The following is an 18696-nucleotide window of genomic DNA, read 5'->3' as shown; positions in this document are numbered from 1 at the left end:
AATTATTTGGGTCAAATTTGTCTCCATTTTTATAGATTGGTGTGATCAATCCCTGGTTCCAAATATCGGGGGAAATACCTGCAGTGAGGATTATGTTGAAGAGTTTGAGTATAGCCAATTTGTGATCTGTATATTTGATCATTTCATTTAAAATACCATCAGCACCACAGGCCTTTTTGGGTTGGAGAGTGCATAGCTTTTCCAATAATTCTTCTTCTGTAATTGGGGTATCCACAGGATTCTGATAGTCTTTGACTGCTGATTCAAGGACTTGTAATTTTTCTTGTATATCTTTTTGTTCTGGGCTCTTTGTTATATTGCTGTAGAGGTTTGCAAAGTGATTTCTCCACATATCCCCGTTATGGATAGCCAATTCCTCCTGATTAGGTTTGTTTAATTTATTCCAATTCTCCCAGAAGTGGTTTGATTCAATCGATTCCTCAATTCCATCCAGTTGATTTCTAATGTGCTGTTCTTTTTTGTTCTTAGGGTGTGTTTGTATTGCTTCAGTGTTTCCCCATATTGAAGGCGTATATTTTTGTTGTCTGGTTCTCTGTGTTTTTGATTAGATATATTTCTCAATGACTTTCTTAGATTTTTGCAATCATTATCAAACCATTTTCATTATCTGTTATTTCTGGTTTGCTTTTATGCTTCTTTAGATTAGCCAAATATAAAGTTTTTGTTCCAAACGGCCAAATTTACACCTTCATTGCTGAAGGAGAATGTTAAGGCTAAAATGTTGTCCAGGAGAGATTGTATTTTTTGGCTACTAATTGCTTTTTGGTAGATGTCTGTACTGTTTGCATTCCATCTATAGGCCTGTTTAGTACCATGTCATTTATTGGGCCGTGATGCTTCATGGTTGGGTTCCGCTCTTCTCAGATTTACTGTGGTCTGAGAGAGGTGTTAGTGGGCTGACTGTGAAGGCTCTGAGAGACTGGGTTTAGGTCAGTGAGGAAGTAGTCTACAGTGCTGCTGCCAAGGGCTCAGCTGTAGGTGTACCTACCAAAAGAGTCCCCTCTCAGCCTACCATTGACTATGTACAGACCCAGTGTTCGACAGAGCTTCATGAGCTGTACTCCATTTTTGTTTTTCACTTTGTCATAGTTGTTTCTGTGGGGAGGGAAAGGTTGTTGCTTCCTGGTAGGTGTTTATCCCCATGACTGTTAATAGTGTCTTGTTCTTCTGCTGTTCTAGCATTCAGGTCTCCACAGACCAGTACGTTGCCTTGGGCCTGAAAMGGACTAATTTCCCCCTCTAGAATGGAGAAACTCTCTTCATTGAAGTAGGGTGACTCTGAGGGGGGAATGTATGTGGAACAGAGGAAGATAGCCTCCTTGTTGATTTTTAACCAGATAAAGAATTCTCCTGTTTGATCAATTCGATTGAATTAATTCGTTCAGATTTATACCATATTAGCATTCCCCCTGAGTCTCTGCCCTGTRTGATTCCTTTTAATTTAGTGGATGGTATGATTATCTCCCTATAACCTAGTGGACAGCCAGTGGAAACATCARCTCTGCACCATGTTTCCTGTAGTACTACAATATCAACATCAATTTCTTTCAGGAAGTCTGGGTTTCTGCTCTTTAGCCCAAAAGCAGAGGACTTCAARCCTTGTAAATTCCAACATGCAACGTAAAAAGATTTCATTAACTTTTTTTTCTTCTTTACCTTCAAAATGAGACAAACACTCACAATCCAACAAGAACGATTAAATTACGATTTTTCAACTAACGTAAACTCTTATTATGCAAATGTGATTTGTTTATCATTTAAGATAGCATTTGTGTCATGCTACTAGAGTGGATGTAGTGTGAGGGTGGAGTTCTTGTGCTCATCTTACCATGACCCTTGGCCTATCACATGTGAGCATAGTAGACTCAGCATTTGTTTAATGTCACTCATTTCGCTGGTGGGGGCTGGACCAGTTGGTCCTCTCACAGCCTGTGCGTAGCTCTGCCTACTGGGCTGTGGCTCCTCCAAGTGTGGGTCTGTGGTGGGGGGTGGGAGGCCTCGTCTGGGTGGCTCTGAAGCTGGGCTGGGGTGGTCTTTGCTGCGCTGGCTATGGTGGGCATTGAGGTTGGTGGTGCTGTGGCTGGGGGGTCCAGGGTGCTGGTGTTGTCTCGGTGATCTCGGAGAAGTGGAGATTGCTCAGCTGTTCCTGGGTGGAGAGGTCGGGCTGCGGTTTAAAGCGACGTCCTTGAGAGTCTTGGCAAGGATGGGGACTGTCTCCCTGTACAGGTGAACATGGTCATAGAGACAGTCCAGATCGATGGTGGGCCAAGTGTACATTGGGTCGCAGGGCACAGTCCCGGGAGAGGCTGGCGTTTACTCTTTGGATCGTGGCAGGGTGGAAGTCCTGCCTCTGTGGAAGGGTTGACACCACGATTCTTGAGTTGGGGAAGATTGCGGAGTCCTTCTCAATCACTCACCGTAGTGAAGTCGCCACCCTCTCCTGCTGAGCACGCAGGTCGTTGCTTCCAGTGTGTATGATTATGTGGCTTGGCGACCGAAGATGGGCCTTATCAAGCAGCTCCATGGCACTCTGCGTTGTTGGGCACCACACRTTTCTCGTTTTGTGTCTAGGGAAAMGTTTCTTCTCCTGAACAAACTTCCCATTTGAGTCCATCAACAGAACGATGTCAGCCAGTGTTTCCTCTGGACTAGGGGGGGCTGGTGGGTGTTGGAGCTGGGGTGTGGCTGGCCGGTGCCGCTGTTCTGTGGGCTGGGGAGGAGAGGTGCAGCAGGCAGGGCTGGGGAGGCCTGGCTGGTTMAGCTGGGCTCCTCTGCTGTGTGAGGGCATGTCATAGAGTGGTGATCTAGCTGCTCCTGCAGCCTGTCCTCTGTTCTCTTTCTCTCCTGCAGCTCATCTCTTAGTYTGGTCAGATTGTRATTACTGTTCTGCCTGTCTTTTTGGAGCTAACACCTCCTTTGTTAGATCAGCCAGCTCTCTCTTGAGTCCGTCTCTCTCTTGCTGAACRTCGTTCAGCTGTGTTGCAAGGCTGCTGTCCTGCTCTGTCCGCATCTTGGTTAGGAGCTCCTCTAAGGTGTGGTTGTCTGGTTGCTGTTTGATCATGCTCTCCCTGAGCAGGACCACCTCCCCCTTCAGTTTGGTGAACTCATCCCTCATGGCATCCATGGTGGTGAGGAGGGCCTGAGCCTGCTCTGCACTGAGGGGGTCGCTCTCCTCCTGGGGTGTGTCCTTCACTATGGTGGGGTGCTGGATGTGCCTGTTACTAGGGGTGGTGCTGGTGGAGTTTGTCTTGTGGAAGGGCATGTCACTGGTGGTATCCTTCTCTCTCGCTCCACTCTCTCCTTAATTGTCTGAAAGTCTGTTTCAAACAGCCTAAGATTACCTTGCACCATGACAGTCCCAGTCTTGTAGAGGTTGATTGTTATCATGGTGCTGTCAGGGGCGTCTGTCTCTCTGATTTTCAGCTTCCACCCAATTACAGATTCRCTCTTTCTTTATGGATATGTAGTGATAGCACACTGCTGAGCGCCATGCATTTGGCTGGTCAGTGAGGAAGATGAGYTTACTCACATCACCGTTTTTGTAGAGATCTGTGAAAATGGTTTCTGGCCTCCCCTTTAGTAGTGTCTGTTTAAAAGCTTTCCTCGTTGTGTCATGTTTGGCCTCTGGAGGGTAGAGAATGGATTCAGCGCTGAGGGGGAGTGGGGACATGGTGCCTGTGGGCTCTGCTACTACTGCTGCTGCTTCTCTGTCCTGCTGCCCCATTGCCATAGCAACCGATTTGTCTGTCTGCTGCTGTTGCTAGCTAGCTAGCTCTAATTTAGTTCAAAAACCAGCAAAAAGAGTGACAAATCTTTACACAAAAAAACAAGATATGTTTAAAGTTAGTCCGTGCTCCTTTTTTGGTTTACTCACTCAGTTTGGTCGTTTGATGTAGTTGTATTAACTCCCCTTGCTAGGTTTGTTCTAGCTCATTTCTTCTGGCTAGCTTGTTAGTCTGCTGGCTAGGTCTTTGTTGTGTAGCTAGCTAGCTAGAGTCAACTTCTTAACTTGAGGCGCAAAGTTACTTTTTTTCTATTCTGAATGAATAGAGTTGTTGTTCATCACTACTTGTCTGGAATTCTTTTCCGATTAGAGTTTATCTCATTCTAAAAACCAAAACATATGAAATATATCAGGAGCTCATGTTGCACATGACTCTGTCTCTGTCTCTCTCTGTGTTTGTGTGTGTCTGGCGCTCTGGCTCTCTCTCATGCTCTGTGTCTCGCTCTGTGTGTCTGGCTCTCTTGCTGTGTGTGTGTGTCTCTCTCTATATATATCTATCTGCCACGCTGTCTGGTTACTGGACACAGCTTTCTGGTGGATGGACACTGGACACTGACAATTCCACTTTTTTCACGATGAGCACAGAGTCTACGTATTGCCTTGGTGTTTCATCTCACTTCCAGCTTCTCATTTATCATCCGGAAGGAGAAAGATGTCATTTATGGTGCCGTTTTAAGGCACTTTGTTAATTTAATTGGCTCGCGCCACTGCTGTCCGATTGAGCCAGATGTTTTTGGTGCTAATATGTTATTCCTCCTCCCTCAGGGTAACATCATGCGCAGTACTGAGATGAGAGGGCGACYGAGCATGTGAAGATGTCCCTAAAGACGGCTAAAAGTAAGCTCCCCCGCTGCTTCCTTACAGTGGTTGGTTAATAGACCTGTACATAAAATAATTTTATCACACATTGAACCCCTGTCTCTTCATTTGTGGCAGTTGTACATAAAATTTGTCTTGTATTTTCTTTACTTTTCTTTTTATCGAAGGATTACAGTATTTGTACAACTCTAGCCCAGTACAGTTTTATTCTTTCAATTCGCTCAAGATTTTGGTGGATGTAGTGTTGCACAATAACATCCTTGTGTTATAGCTCTCACATACTGTGCTTTGTCTTACACATTAATTCAGCCATTGTACATACTATAAGACACATTCCAAGCCTGTCATGTATAATCCCGATGTTCCTGGATGTGTTATGATCATCATACAGAAACGCACAGCTTGGCGCTGCCTTGATCTAGCCTTCTCATTTTGTCTCCTTTGACAGAAAACACATTGGCCTTGCCTTCAGAGCCGGATGCTTGCTTTTGCAATTTACACCAGCTCATTTTGGTTTGACTATAGCTGCTGTGCTGAAAATGAAAAGCCATTTCAAGGTTTCTCTGGCTCAGTTAATGGGAGTCCCAGAAAGCAGATTCAGCTCGATGGAGACCGTGTTTAGTTTGGCARTACGTGTTTGCCTTTAGCATGTAAGCAGCCATTTGTATTTCTGTAACAAACGTGTGGGAAGTATGTCTTTGAGTTGGAGGACTCCCCTCCCTCCCTCCCAATCCCCTATACATGTAGGGCACTATCTGGGCTGGGGAGTGTATCTATGAGATGAGAGAATGGTTGTGGTCTGAGATATGTTGCTCATGTGGAGGTAGAGGGGACTTTTGTTCGGCAGAGTTGTTTGATATGGGAACTAAGAGTTCTAGGGTCTGCTATGTTTTTTTTTTTTACGGCTCAATTAATAGCACTCCTCCGTTCCACTCCAGTTAAGTTAGTGATACTGTACTGTAGGAAGTTAGAATCTGCTTGCAGTCCTGCCTGCCTGCAGATTGGATCTGCCTGCCTGCAGATTGGATCTCCACATTTAGCAGCAATTTGCAATATCATAAACTAGGATTTGACCACAGGCTATACAAGAAAAGCATGATGTTGGTTTCTAATCTATTCATGTGGTTGTTCTCTCTCCAGCATGGTGCTTTAGACTGATCGCTGTTGTTCTGTTCTTCGTCTCCTACTACTGCTCCCATGTCTTCCTCCAGAGGTAAGGCTGCTCGGCCCTCAGCCCTGGTCTACTGCCTAGAAGCTCCCTCTCTGTGGAGTGGCAGGTAGACCAATCACACAGATACTGATTTATGCTTTACTGAAGGAAAGAGAAACCTTGAAATAAGGCCACTGCTGAGTCACATGACGTTGACAACCCATTCCATTCGCCGAGCATCTAATCTACCTACAGCTGTAAGTGGGTAAACGGCGGTCAATTTAGGCCTTCAATAGATACCCACACTTGCCATTTAAAAAAAAAACTAGTGTCACTGGACATACTGAGTTAAAAAAAGTAATCAGTTTCTGTTCCAAATGTGGTGATTCGTGTGCTTGTCTTTCAGCTATGGAGGCATCAGCAAGTCTCCTCCAACTCCGAGCAAGTCACTGTGCGGTGGCTGGCTAAAGCAGAAGAAGTGGGAGAGCCTCAATTTTAAGTGAGTAATGGAGTGTCTGTCTTTAAAACGAGGAGGGTGAGGGTGATGGGTTTCAGTCTAACTAATTTCTGCCAATGCTTTTACGGGAATGCGAGGTGCCAGCTTCTTTCGACATTTGGGGTCTGTTTTCACCCGGTCACCAGTAAATTTCATAATTTTTTTGTAAGTAGGATCAATTCTATTATTAAAGGAAATAATTTTCTACCAATTGACTCAGTAAAGTACATTTTCTGGAACAATTGTTTAAGTTGAAACTGCTGATGGATCGTCAATGAAAACAGAACCCTAAGAGCAAGTCTGTTTTTTTAAAGGAGCTTTCGATTCACACAATTAAACGTTTTTTTCAGGAGAACAATGGACAAATGTAGCTTGCTCTAGCTTGCTGAGTACCTTTGTCCAGGATACTTGAATGGTCCCCCATTTAATTTTTTTTTACTCTGCTATTATCTGTTTATTCAATTGGCTATGTACTCGAGCTGTTCTGTTTGTGTGCCCTGCTCAAGGGTGCAACAGTGCAATGGCCCATCTGTCCTACTGGCCCAGCAACCTTGGTCAGCCATGTTTCTCTAACCACTAGACCATAGAGTTCAGTTGGCCTCCTCTCAGCTCAGACAGGACTTGTAAATTATAGAGATCAACAACGCTCCATTTTCTCAAGGTCAATACTGTTTGCCAACTGATTGTGATTCATGTGTGTGGCAGTGATGAAGGTCAGGTCATTTTACACATGCAAATCAGGCAATAACAATGTCCCTCCTAATTGGAAGCCCCCAAGATGTCCCCTTTCACTGACAACTACAACTGGCACAGCATGGTAATACATGTCTCCACAACTAACAGTCAAAGACTGTTACTTACTCGTAAACAGCTAGCATCTAAAACATAATCCTCCATGTTWAATTCCAACCAGAGAATTAACATGAGGAGACTGTAAGCCAGACATGACTGTTTTCACATACATTTAATTACTAGTGTGGTCATGATGTTTGTCTCACCCCATTCCCTTGAGTCTCAGTACTGCATATCATTGTTTTGTTCTTCTTGGCAGTAAAAATACGTTTTTATTTTATTTTGAACCTTTTATTTAACTAGGCAAGTCAGTTAAGGACAAATTTCTTATTTACAATGACGGCCAAACCCAGATGACGCTGGGGCAATTGTGCGCCGCCCTACGGGACTCCCAATCACGGCCGTTTGTGATAGCTTGGATTCGAACTAGGGTGTCTGTAGTAAAGCCTCTAGCACTGAGACGTAGTGGCTTATACCGCTGCACCAATRGGGAGCCAAAAAGTAGCTTTTAGCAGAGGATGGTTTATGGAGGGTCATGCTTGATGAATGACATCATGTAGACATTACGTGTTGAGGGGAAAAATGTATTGAAATCAGCTTTGCTTATAATGAGTACGATTTGTCTGCCTAACATGCTGACCAAACCGCGCCATCGCGCGCATGATGATTTTGTAGCCCCACACAAGGCATGATCAGGACACGCAGGTTGAAATATCAAAACAAACTCTGAACCAATTATATTAATTTGGGTATAGGTCGAAAAGCATTAAACATTTATGTCAATTTAGCTAGCTAGCTTGCTGTTGCTAGCTAATTTGTCCAAGGATTTAAACATTGGGTTGTTATTTTACCTGAAATGCACAAGGTCCTCTACTCGGYCAATTAATCCACAGATAAAACGGTAAACCAAATTCCTTTCTCGTCATCTCTCCTCCTTCAGGCTTCTTCTTTACTTCTTTGGACTTTATATGGCGGTTGGCAACCAACTTTAAGGTGCATTACTACAACCAACTGGAGTGTGGACGTCAGTTCATCTTTCAATCACCCACGTGGGTATATGCTCCTAAAGACCAATGAGGAGATGGGAGAGGCCGGACTTGCAGTGCGTTGAGCGTCACAAATAGAAATGGGTTCTATTTTAGCGCATGGCCACGCAGATGCTCGCTGAGGCGTGCGAGCAGTGCGGGTGCAATGATTGAATAACATGTACAGTTGAAGTCGGAAGTTTACATACTCATAGGTTGGAGTCATTAAAGCTTGTTTTTCAACAACTCCACAAATTTCTTGTTAACAAACTATAGTTTTGGCAAGTCGGTTAGGACATCTACTTTGTGCTTGACACAAGTAATTTTTCCAACAATTGTTTACAGACAGATTATTTCACTTATAATTCACTGTATCACAATTCCAGTGGGTCAGAAGTTTACATACACTAAGTTGACTGTGCCTTTAAACAGCTTGCAAAATTCCAGAAGTGATGTCATGGCTTAAGAAGCTTCTGATAGGCTAATTGACATTATTTGAGTCAATTGGAGGTGTACCTGTGGATTTATTTCAAGGCCTACCTTCAAACTCAGTGCCTCTTTGCTTGACATCAAGGGAAAATCAAAAGAAATCAGCTCAGACCTCAGAGAAAAAATTGTAGACCTCCACAAGTCTGGTTCATCCTTGGGAGCAATTTCCAAATGCCTGAAGGTACCACATTCATCTGTACAAACAATAGTACGCAAGTATAAACACCATGGGACCACGCAGCCGTCATACCTCTCAGGAAGGAGACTTGTTCTGTTTCCTAGAGATGAACGTACTTTGGTGCAAAAGTGCAAATCAATCCCAGAATAACAGAAAAGCACCTTGTGAAGATGCTGGAGGAAACAGTTACAAAGTATCTATATCCACAGTAAAACGAGTCTTATATCGACATAACCTGAATGGCTGCTCAGCAAGGAAGAAGCCACTGCTACAGTTTGCAACTGCAAATGGGGACAAAATTGTACTTTTTGGAGAAATGTCCTCTGGTCTGATGAAACAAAAATAGAACTGGTTGGCCATAATTACCATTGTTGTGTTTGGAGGAAAAAGGGGGTGGCTTGCAAGCCGAAGAACACCCTCCCAACCGTGAAGCACGGGGGTGGCAMRATGTGGGGGTGCTTTGCTGCAGGAGGGACTGGGGCACTTCACAAATAGATGGCTTCACAAGGAAGAAAAATTCTGGATATATTGAAGCAACATCTCAAGACATCAGTCAGGAAGGTAAAGCTTGGTCACGTGTTTCTTCCAAATGGACAATGACCCCAAGCATACTTCCAAAGTTGTTGCAAAATGGCTTAAGGACAACAAAGTCAAGCTATTGGAGTGGCCATCACAAAGCCCTGACCTCAATCCCATAGAATATTTGTGGGCAGAACTGAAAAAGCGTGTGCAAGCAAGGAGGCCTACAGACCGGACTCAGTTACTCCAGCTCTGCCAGGAGGAATGGGCCAAAATTCACCCAACTTATTGTGGGAAGCTTACTGTGGGAATACTAATTGAGTGTATGTAAACTTCTGACCAACTGGGAATGTGATGAAAGAAATAAAATATGAAATAAATCATTCTCTCCACTATTATTCTGACATTTCACATTCTTAAAATAAAGTGGTTATCCTAACTGATCTAAGACAGGGCATTTTTACTAGGATTAAATGTCAGGAATTGTGAAACACCTTAGCCAAATACATTTAAACTCAGTTTATGTAAACTTCCGACTTCAAGTGTATGTGTAAATTTATTTTGCAACGCACGTGATGCAAGCGGTGTGGTCAGCATGTCATAGACATGGGGGTTGATTACATTTAACAATGAGAAGGAATTACGGCCATTAAGGTCATTTCAGTTTAATGACAAACTAAAACTGCCAGGTCAGCAGTGTATACTGTATATCTCCATGCCATTGGCAGTGTGGAATATTTAGTAGGAACTATACAGTATATCTTTGTTTTTCTGTGTTGTAATGTGAAATCTATTCTCRCCTGTTTCTAATACAGCATTAGCAGACAAACACAGCTCTTCTTCAAACTGGATGATTTCTTCTGGCGACATAATCAGTCCACTCTTGCATTACCCTACGGTATTAAAGGCAGTGGTATGTGCTCTCATTTCATTGTGTAATTGCTTTGTTTTTGTTTTTTRCCCACAAAGCCTTTAATGGAACATGTTTATGAAATTACATTTCATTCTAATTTTGCTTTTATTTCAAGAAATAAGGATGCCATCGTTTTCTCTATCACCCCCAATCTTTGATAAACACAGATATTAAACTTTTTTCCAAAAATGTTGTCGTTTCATGACTTACCCTAATTGATCCACACGGACCAAAGKGGTTTGTTTTAAAAGCATTTATCCTCGGATAGCCTCTGACTATTACATATCTTAGATGCTTCATCAGAAACAACAGCTTCTTGGGCTGTATTATCTCTTGACGCAGAAAAAGCTTTTGATTGACCAAAATTATCATATCTCTGGTCTGTTTTGGAACATATAGGAATTGGCTCCAATTTCATTCATATTATTGAAATACTATATATCAATCCCCCAGCCATAACAGACAATATCTGCTCTGTTCAGAATCACTAGAAGTAGCAGACAAGGTGATCCAATTTCACCTCTGCTATTCTTATTATCCATGGAACCTCTGGCCCAGGCAATTTGTCAATGAAAGGAAATAACACTTCTCTCAAATCTACTGATGTATTCAATCTGACCTCAGTAGGTGGAATTATATCCCCGTTGCTTTAACCAGCAGCATATCTATTGTCAAAATGAATATATTGCCAAGGCTGAATTTCTGTAGTTCAATGCTTCCCGTGGCTCCACCTTCTGGCTATTTAGATACAAATCCATAGTCCTGTTTCAAAATGTATATGGCAATGTAAACAATCCCAGATAAATGAATATATTTACAAAGAGGAAAATATGTAGGAGGACTATTTGTACCAAACTTTAAATTGTATTTCCAAGCTCTAGCATTTTGRCCCACCTTGAATTTGTTTAGACATGATTATTTTACTGGCTGAGTACAGAGAAAAATATGGTGTCTCCTATGGCCCTGATATAAATCTTCACTGATTTTATATCACTTAAACAATGTAAACTACGCTTTGGTCATTTTATTGCTCACACTATTTCTATTTGGTGCAAAATGTTTAAACGATGTAACTGGGATTCAAAATGTCATGCCTATACACCAATATTTCACAATAATGCCTTGCGATCTGGAGGTGGCCTTTTTCATCCCCCCAATGGTCCATATGTGGAATCCGTACCCTTGCTGTTATCATGTGCACTAATGGTTTGAGAACATTCCAAGATTTGAAAGATATACACATTACCAGGCAACTCCTTTTTTCTATATTTACAATTTAGGCCAGTATAGCTGCGCAATGTAGTCCCTTGGGAAACCCAACTACCGAAACATCCAATGATGGGATTTATAAATAAATGATCTTTATTACATCAGAAGTTATTACATTATAATTATTGACAGCTAGGCTGAATGGTGCTAGTCAAGGAACAATTGAGTCCTTGACTCTGTAAAGAACAATCTCTGCTAAACTCCCACACATTCAAACCAATTGATATACTCTATTTATTTAGACTTTTGTTACTTTCTATGCTTTCAGGCCCATGGGGAAGGGGTGGTACAGGGGGAATCAGAGGATGGATGGGAGGGAGGGGGACTGATAAGCAACCTCAGTTGCTGGGTGGGAGGGATGCGGGAGGTTGGATGGGGACAATTTGGGTCATCTTTGTATGCATTTTTTTATTGTTTTGTACATGTAAAAAGAAAAATTACAAAACTCAATAAAAAGTAAAACAAATATTAATGCTCTACACGCTATTAGCTTACCAAGAGTAATTTGATTGATTGAGAAGCATTATGGAGTCAATGTCCACTAGGTTTATGCTCCCTTTCCAGAAAATGTGTGTGACGTGCGTCGAGTTTACGACTAGTATTTGAAAACCGTATTGGGTCATCAGTCCTCTCGATATGGACTTCTCTATGTAAAGACACATTTATCAGAATTTACAGTCAGTCCAAGTGATCACACCTTGTTTAATCCCTCTCTCTTTTCCAGAGTTGCTGCTGCTGAAGGTTTTAGCCATTATTGCCAATTACAAAATGCCAGCCAGCATTGATAGGTAAATGTGATGAGTGATTCTTAGCCATATTAGCAAGAGTTAACCTCTGGTGTGCCGTATGAACCACTTTATTTCTTACAATAATTGTTACGGTCACAAAGAACCACCGATAGCTGATATGTGTCTGAGAGCAATATATGTTGGTGTGTGTGTCTCCTAAATGTAGTGTAAATGCTGTGCTAACGTAATGACTCAAATCATCCCTGTGGTGTGTGTATAATGGATGGACAAATGTGCCACAAGGAAGCTGCCTTAGTTCATTAACTTCATTTCAAGCAAGAATGCCAAATGTCAAACCAAGCAGTGACCCAGTCACTATTACAATGGAAGTGTTGGAAAATGTKCAGTGMTTCTACTGTAGTGTGCAGTTAGTCACCCCTCAAAGTGGCCTTGAACTTTAAAATGATAGAAAAGGCAACACTAAAGTAAATGGATTGTAAAAATTATTTTATTTTGTTTTATGTCCGCAGTCTAGACTGCAGAACGTGTGCAGTCATAGGAAATGGGTTTTCCATTAAAAACAGCTCCTTGGGCGGCATCATCAATGAGTACGACGTGGTGATCCGGTAAGTATAAAGCTTYATGGTTCCATCCTGTTTTCTACCACACGATCGTCATTAAGTCCATCCTCCCTCTCTCTTCTATTGAACTGTTGCTACAACTCACCACTTCTGTTTCATTTATCAGATCTATCTGATGCACTACGTTTGATGGACTATTTCCTCATTGACCCAATGATGTTCCTGCACAATTAGTGGTATTCCTAATCAATGTCAGTACATAGAGTGCAATATATTGCAGTACAGTCAAGAGCCAWATAATTTGATATTGAAATATGGCTCTGAGTACAGTCTGTAGCTGCAATAGTGTTTAGCTATTTCCCCACTGGCTTTTTCCATAGCAATTCCTGTAATCCAGTAAAAAACAAACAGATTTTCTATGATGCGTTGTCCTCAAGAGGGATAGTCTAATTAGTATTGCCCGTGAAAGCGTAATGGAGTCAATGTGGCTGTACCATAATGGCCAGCTCAGACTGGTGACCTTGCTTTAATGCCTTTCTCTGTGTAATCAGTATACTGTTGGGTTAACTCAGTCTCTTATTAAAAGGGGGATTTGCTCTACCCTGCAGAAAAATACCCCAGTGCCCTTTCCAAATCTCATTTATAGCCTTGGACTGAACACAGGCATTTTGAGTTTTGTATAAACCTCTTGCCAACAGCCTAGACAATTTTGCCTGGTCATATCGAGGGTTAGGGTTAAGTCATATCCAGCGTTAGGTCATATCCAGGCACAATGCACTCTGCTATGTTCTGTTCTGCTCAGTTCTCACATCTCCCATTCTCAGACGCTAATCTCACAGGCCGAGGAAATCGAGTTCTCCTACCAAGCTTTCTCCTACCTCCATTCTTGTTTTGATACATGGTGGTGAAATAGTGCAGTTAATTCTGTTACATTAGAGGGAGGGTAGAACAGCTCTAAACTAAACTTAAACTTATTATGTAATTATTATGTTAATTGTTATTTTTGTCCAGAGTTGCACTGTTTCATGGCAACCTTATGTGTTTTTTGTTCGAATGTAGTACTGTAGTACACACAATGCTATTTAAACTACTACTCTGTTTAATGACTATTTTTATAGAAGGGAATGGCTAAGGTTTCTCTTTCTCTGTATCCCTGTGCAGGCTAAATGACGCCCCCGTCAGAGGTTATGAGGACGACGTGGGGAACAAGACCACTATGCGTCTCTTCTACCCTGAGTCGGCCTCCTACAACCCCAGCATGCACAACGACCCCGACACCCTCATGGTCCTAGTGCCTTTCAAACAGCAGGACCTCCGCTGGCTCAAAGAGATCCTGTACGACGAGAAGAGGGTACTGGATGTGTGCGTGCCATCCAGCCATGCAGTGACAAAATATACAGAATCAATGGCAGCCTTGCCAAACCTACTTGAAAATTTAAACTGTGGTCTCAGCAGCCCCAACACCCCCACTCTCTGGTTTAGCTCAGGCTGCTACGGTCGCTCTTAGCATGATTAGGAATAGGGTCATTATCCCCTCATTTACACATCGACTAGGTTGCCCTGAGAAACTGAGTAGAATGAGACTAAAACAGGGCCTCAATTGTGTAGACATAGGCTCTGTGTGTGTGCACTCGCTAATCAACGTGTGTGTGTGCCAGGTGAGGAAGGGTTTCTGGAAGCCCCCTCCACAGATCTGGCTAGGCAGTACCAGTCGCATCCGGGTGCTGGACCCTCACTTCCTGCATGGGACGGCCAGCAGTCTGCTACAAATCCCCCTTCACCCAAAGAGAAAACAGGTAAGGGACCAGCTCCGTTTACTCCTAGCTACTTTGGGAACCAGGATATGGGCAGAAAATAAATCTGTGAAGTAGACTTAAGTTCTATCAAAAATCTTGAAAGACTGCAGTACTCAAAGGTGCAATATTTGATTAGCTACAGCACTTAAAATMGAATATTATTTAGCTAACAGGCTTTTTGACTTGAGGTCAAGAGTGGTGTTTGTACCACATAACTGCACAAATGAACATTTTGCTCCTCTTGACATTTCATCAAAGTCATTAAAAGATAAGTCCTTGATGTTTTTTAGGCTTCTCAGTACATCCTTAAAAAAAAATGGTTGTTGAACAGGGGCCAGTGTTCTGTGCTGTCTGTAAGCATTTCTACCAGCTACAGTTTGGAAAGGAGAAGGTCAGTTTCAAACGCTCTACTGATTACCCAGAAATGGAAGAGCAAGAAAAACAGATGGCAATTCCAGAAAATATCAGTGGAACATATGCAGAATGGAACAACAGAACTAATGGAATCAAGGAAAATGATTGTGGAATAGAATATTGTGACAGATTACATTTTAATAGTAAGCCATTGAGCTGTTTTCTGTTCACAAATTGGACCACAATTCTCCGTTTGGCTGAGGAATTCTGGGTTTTGAAATACATGATACATTCAAGAGAGCTTGTTCAGTGCATGGTGGAGATGTCTTTGAGATGGAACAAAGCCAGGTTTAGTTTGTTCTCCCAGCGAGCCCCTATGTCAGACTGAGGCTGTGCACCCTTTGGACTGCTGAAACAACATTGAGCCAAGGTAACAGTGGTAAGAAGGGGTACTGCAGGCGATCAGTCCGACAGTAGCCCTCCTCCTCCATCTGCGTGGCCCTATTGGCCACTCCGAGCACTCGGCCCTGACCCCTTTCCCCACTCTCTCCTCTGCCTTGTCTCTTTCCTGGGCCAGAGGAGCCTGTGCGTGCCCCGTCAGCCAGAAGGAGGGTAAGAGGGCCTGACCGCAGACCCACAGCCCCCATGCCTCTCTCTCACCCCTCCCCGTGGGTGCCATGTTGGCAGTCATCCACATGCCCTGTGAGAAGGCAGCAGCAGGCAGTCCCCCTGGTTACAATACAGAGGCTGACTGAGCTGAGGGCTAACTAATGCCCCTGCCAGTCAGACAGATCCCACTCCCACCACTCTGGTCTGGCTGGCGAACAGCAGTGACAATATTCACCCCCTCTCACCAAGGCTCCATGGGCCCACGTCCAAGCTATGCGAGGCACTACAGAAGTTGGAGTGCTCGTTGATCGACCACATTAGGCTAATGCACCCAGCCCAGCCAGGCTCATTAGGAACCTGGTTTGGAGGAATGTCCCAACGGTGTGATGAAGAGAAGTAGGGGTTTGAGAACTTGGCTGGTCCTGTCCAGTTTCTCTCTCCTTAGGGCCTGGGGATGGATGTCCACCCCCGACCGCATGCTCGTAAAGCCTTGCGGGCCACACTCTGACAGACAGACTTTTTCCACGCAGGAAACTGACATGTCTCGCCTCAAACAGGGAAAGAGATTGAATGCATGGTACTGATAGGAGAAGCAGAATGGAAGTTTTATTCCTGTGTCACAATATTGATGTTTAAAAAGTGCCTCTAACACAGACATTTACTTTGGAAAGGGTCCTGCACCCAGTATTGGCTCTGTCTGCCATTTTGAAGGTTTTGTGTCTTGTTTTATTTTTATTTTATTTGGCTGGTCTATTGGAAGGAATTGGGAAAGCAGTAGGGTGGAATAATGTACCTGAACAAGAAGCTTCCTTGGAAATGGTGGGTAGTTGCGTAAACCAAGGGTAATGATTACATGGAACAGATAGGGGAGAGCGGGGTTGAGCCACCCTTGTTTCTAGGAAACCATCCACAATTTATAATTTGACCAAATATTTAGGAAGAGGTCTGAAGGAAGAAACCACATGGTAAAAGTTAGGTCCAACTACTTGCTTACCATTTTTAGATACTTTTAAGATTGTTTTATACATGAGTTGGTCTCTACGCTTCAACATGAGCTCCTAAAACTAGCATGAAAGTGTGTCCTTGTAGCTGTGTGGGCTAATATAGTCAAAATGTTTGCCTTGGGTTAAGTTTAGCAAATGGTTGCGCTAATGGCAAGTTGAGCAAATTTAAGTGTTTTCTTCCCAGGCGTAATGCAAGGCATTATTGCTGGGATATGAGGTAACAAAAGGGTCTGGCCTATGTTGAAAGTGTTTTTAAAAGTACAACGTTTTTGTTAGGTGTTAAGCCTGTGTTAAAAGATGCTTAAAATGATTAAAAGACAAAAAGCGATTGTGATTGTATTAAATTGTGTTTGGGAAATAAAGATAAAGATAGACATGGTTTAAAAAAGGTAGTGGTAATATTTAATTCAGTACAGAAATGTGTAGGTGACTTAACTTACCCTGTCCCACTTTTTTTCAAAACTAATGTTTACATGAATTCGGATCATTTCCAGGGACACACAACATATGAAAAATATGTAAATCTCTTTGTTAGAAAGAATACTATGTTTCCCTTGTTGGGAGTGATGCTGAATATAAACAATGGCTCAATTTATCCCACTCTCTCCTAAAGGACAGATAAGGAAAGGCTACTAGAGAGTGAAACAGAGTGCACCATTTGGAAAAGGGGATTTTATACTCCCTCACTGCTGTCATGTGGAAACAATTCCCCTGTGAACATTAGTAATCATTTAATTTTTTTATTTTATTTCACCTTTATTTAACCAGGTAGGCCAGTTGAGAACAAGTTCTCATTTACAACTGCGACCTGGCCAAGATAAAGCAAAGCAGTGCGACACAAACAACACAGAGTTACACATGGAATAAACAAACGTACAGTCAATAACACAATAGATTAGTAATAATTGAACAGTCAGCAAAAGCTGAATCAAACCAGGGACACCCCTCACATTGTTCTGGAGACAAAAGTAATAATACCATCTCCCTTTATCCCAGTACACATTAAGAAAAGGGCACACTGCTCTGTAATATACCAGTGATGCCAACTAATGTACTAGACGTGCAGAATTAGAGGACTCATGAGTTTTTACAGGTCCCTGCTACCACCTAGTGTCAAACACGATACTACATGTCTGTTACCATACTATAGGTGTCATTGGTTTTGGTTCTCACTCCTACAGAAACCAGTACACCCCACCACAGGGGTCCTAGCCGTGTTTGTGGCACTCAACTACTGTGATGTGGTGCACATAGCTGGGTTTGGATATCCAGCATCCAAAAACCAGAAGCATCCTATACACTACTACGGATATGACACTATGAAATCCATGAAGGTGAGTGTACATGGGATTTTACTCAACTCCCATGTCAGGGATGAACACTCTTTAAGTGTTATACGCCATGGTAGTATATTTTTCAGTGCACTTGTGTGTATGTTTTCAATTTTTTCCAGGCAAAATAATTGATATGTTTAGGCTTTGCTTTCGTTCTGTTCCAGGATTCCTACCATGACCTTACCCACGAAGCAGAAGCCTTAAAAAAACTAGAGGATTCAGGGGCTATCATGTACTTACACCCTCACTCCTGACACACATACTGTACACACATGGGCACGGTCCAGAAACAGCCCCTATCCCTTACCTCCTAGGAACTTCATCAAAATCTGAAAGGAATTTTCACTGCACTGCTAATACCTATACATTTTCCTTTAGATCTACACACAAGCCTAGGTGGTAGAGGCTAGCGTGTGTTTTTGGACTGGGTTACACACTGATGTCAGTTGTGAACTTGACTCCTCTCTGCTGACAATATGGCCCATACAGTCCAAACATCATAATCACACATTTTGCCAGTCTTAATTCACCTCACTCTTATTGAAAATAAATACGTATTTTCCGAAAGAAAAAAAATATTTWAAAAAAAGTTCTGATTTGTTCTGATTTAGATTTTTTTTTAAATTGACTTTAAAAGAAAATCTCTCTTAAATGTTACCACTGGATATTTTATTGTATGTAATACATTTTTATTAAAATGAAATCTAAATGGAAATATCACTGTTCAGTTTACAATTTCTTAGCAAAGACTTCTTTTGTGCCATGGTCAGACATTTTTTCATAATTTATTGATGGTTTTTTAGTTGTGAATATTTTTGTCTGTTATGAGATGTAC

At 42.4% G+C, this 18696-nt stretch overlaps 1 protein-coding gene across 2 annotated transcripts in view; it reads left to right on the top strand.

Annotated features, from left to right (window-relative positions):
* LOC111949378 (CMP-N-acetylneuraminate-beta-galactosamide-alpha-2,3-sialyltransferase 4) overlaps positions 1-18471 on the top strand; it is a 42161-nt gene extending 23690 nt beyond the window's left edge. For both annotated transcript variants that reach the window (XM_023966482.2, XM_070434203.1), the window contains 10 exons: positions 4571-4642; positions 5765-5837; positions 6181-6273; positions 10089-10186; positions 12180-12243; positions 12714-12809; positions 13926-14115; positions 14423-14560; positions 17709-17861; positions 18026-18471. In XM_023966482.2, coding sequence (XP_023822250.1) covers positions 4621-4642; positions 5765-5837; positions 6181-6273; positions 10089-10186; positions 12180-12243; positions 12714-12809; positions 13926-14115; positions 14423-14560; positions 17709-17861; positions 18026-18115 — 1017 coding nt within the window. In that variant the 5' untranslated portion in view covers positions 4571-4620 and the 3' untranslated portion in view covers positions 18116-18471. The remainder of the gene's footprint in view (positions 1-4570; positions 4643-5764; positions 5838-6180; positions 6274-10088; positions 10187-12179; positions 12244-12713; positions 12810-13925; positions 14116-14422; positions 14561-17708; positions 17862-18025) is intronic.
* Positions 18472-18696: the final 225 nt, after the last annotated feature.

Source organism: Salvelinus sp. IW2-2015, linkage group LG22 (genome assembly GCF_002910315.2).
Source record: "Salvelinus sp. IW2-2015 linkage group LG22, ASM291031v2, whole genome shotgun sequence".
Lineage (NCBI taxonomy): Eukaryota > Metazoa > Chordata > Actinopteri > Salmoniformes > Salmonidae > Salvelinus > Salvelinus sp. IW2-2015.
Note: the sequence above shows the minus strand (reverse complement) of the source record. Positions and strands in the feature narration are given on the sequence as shown.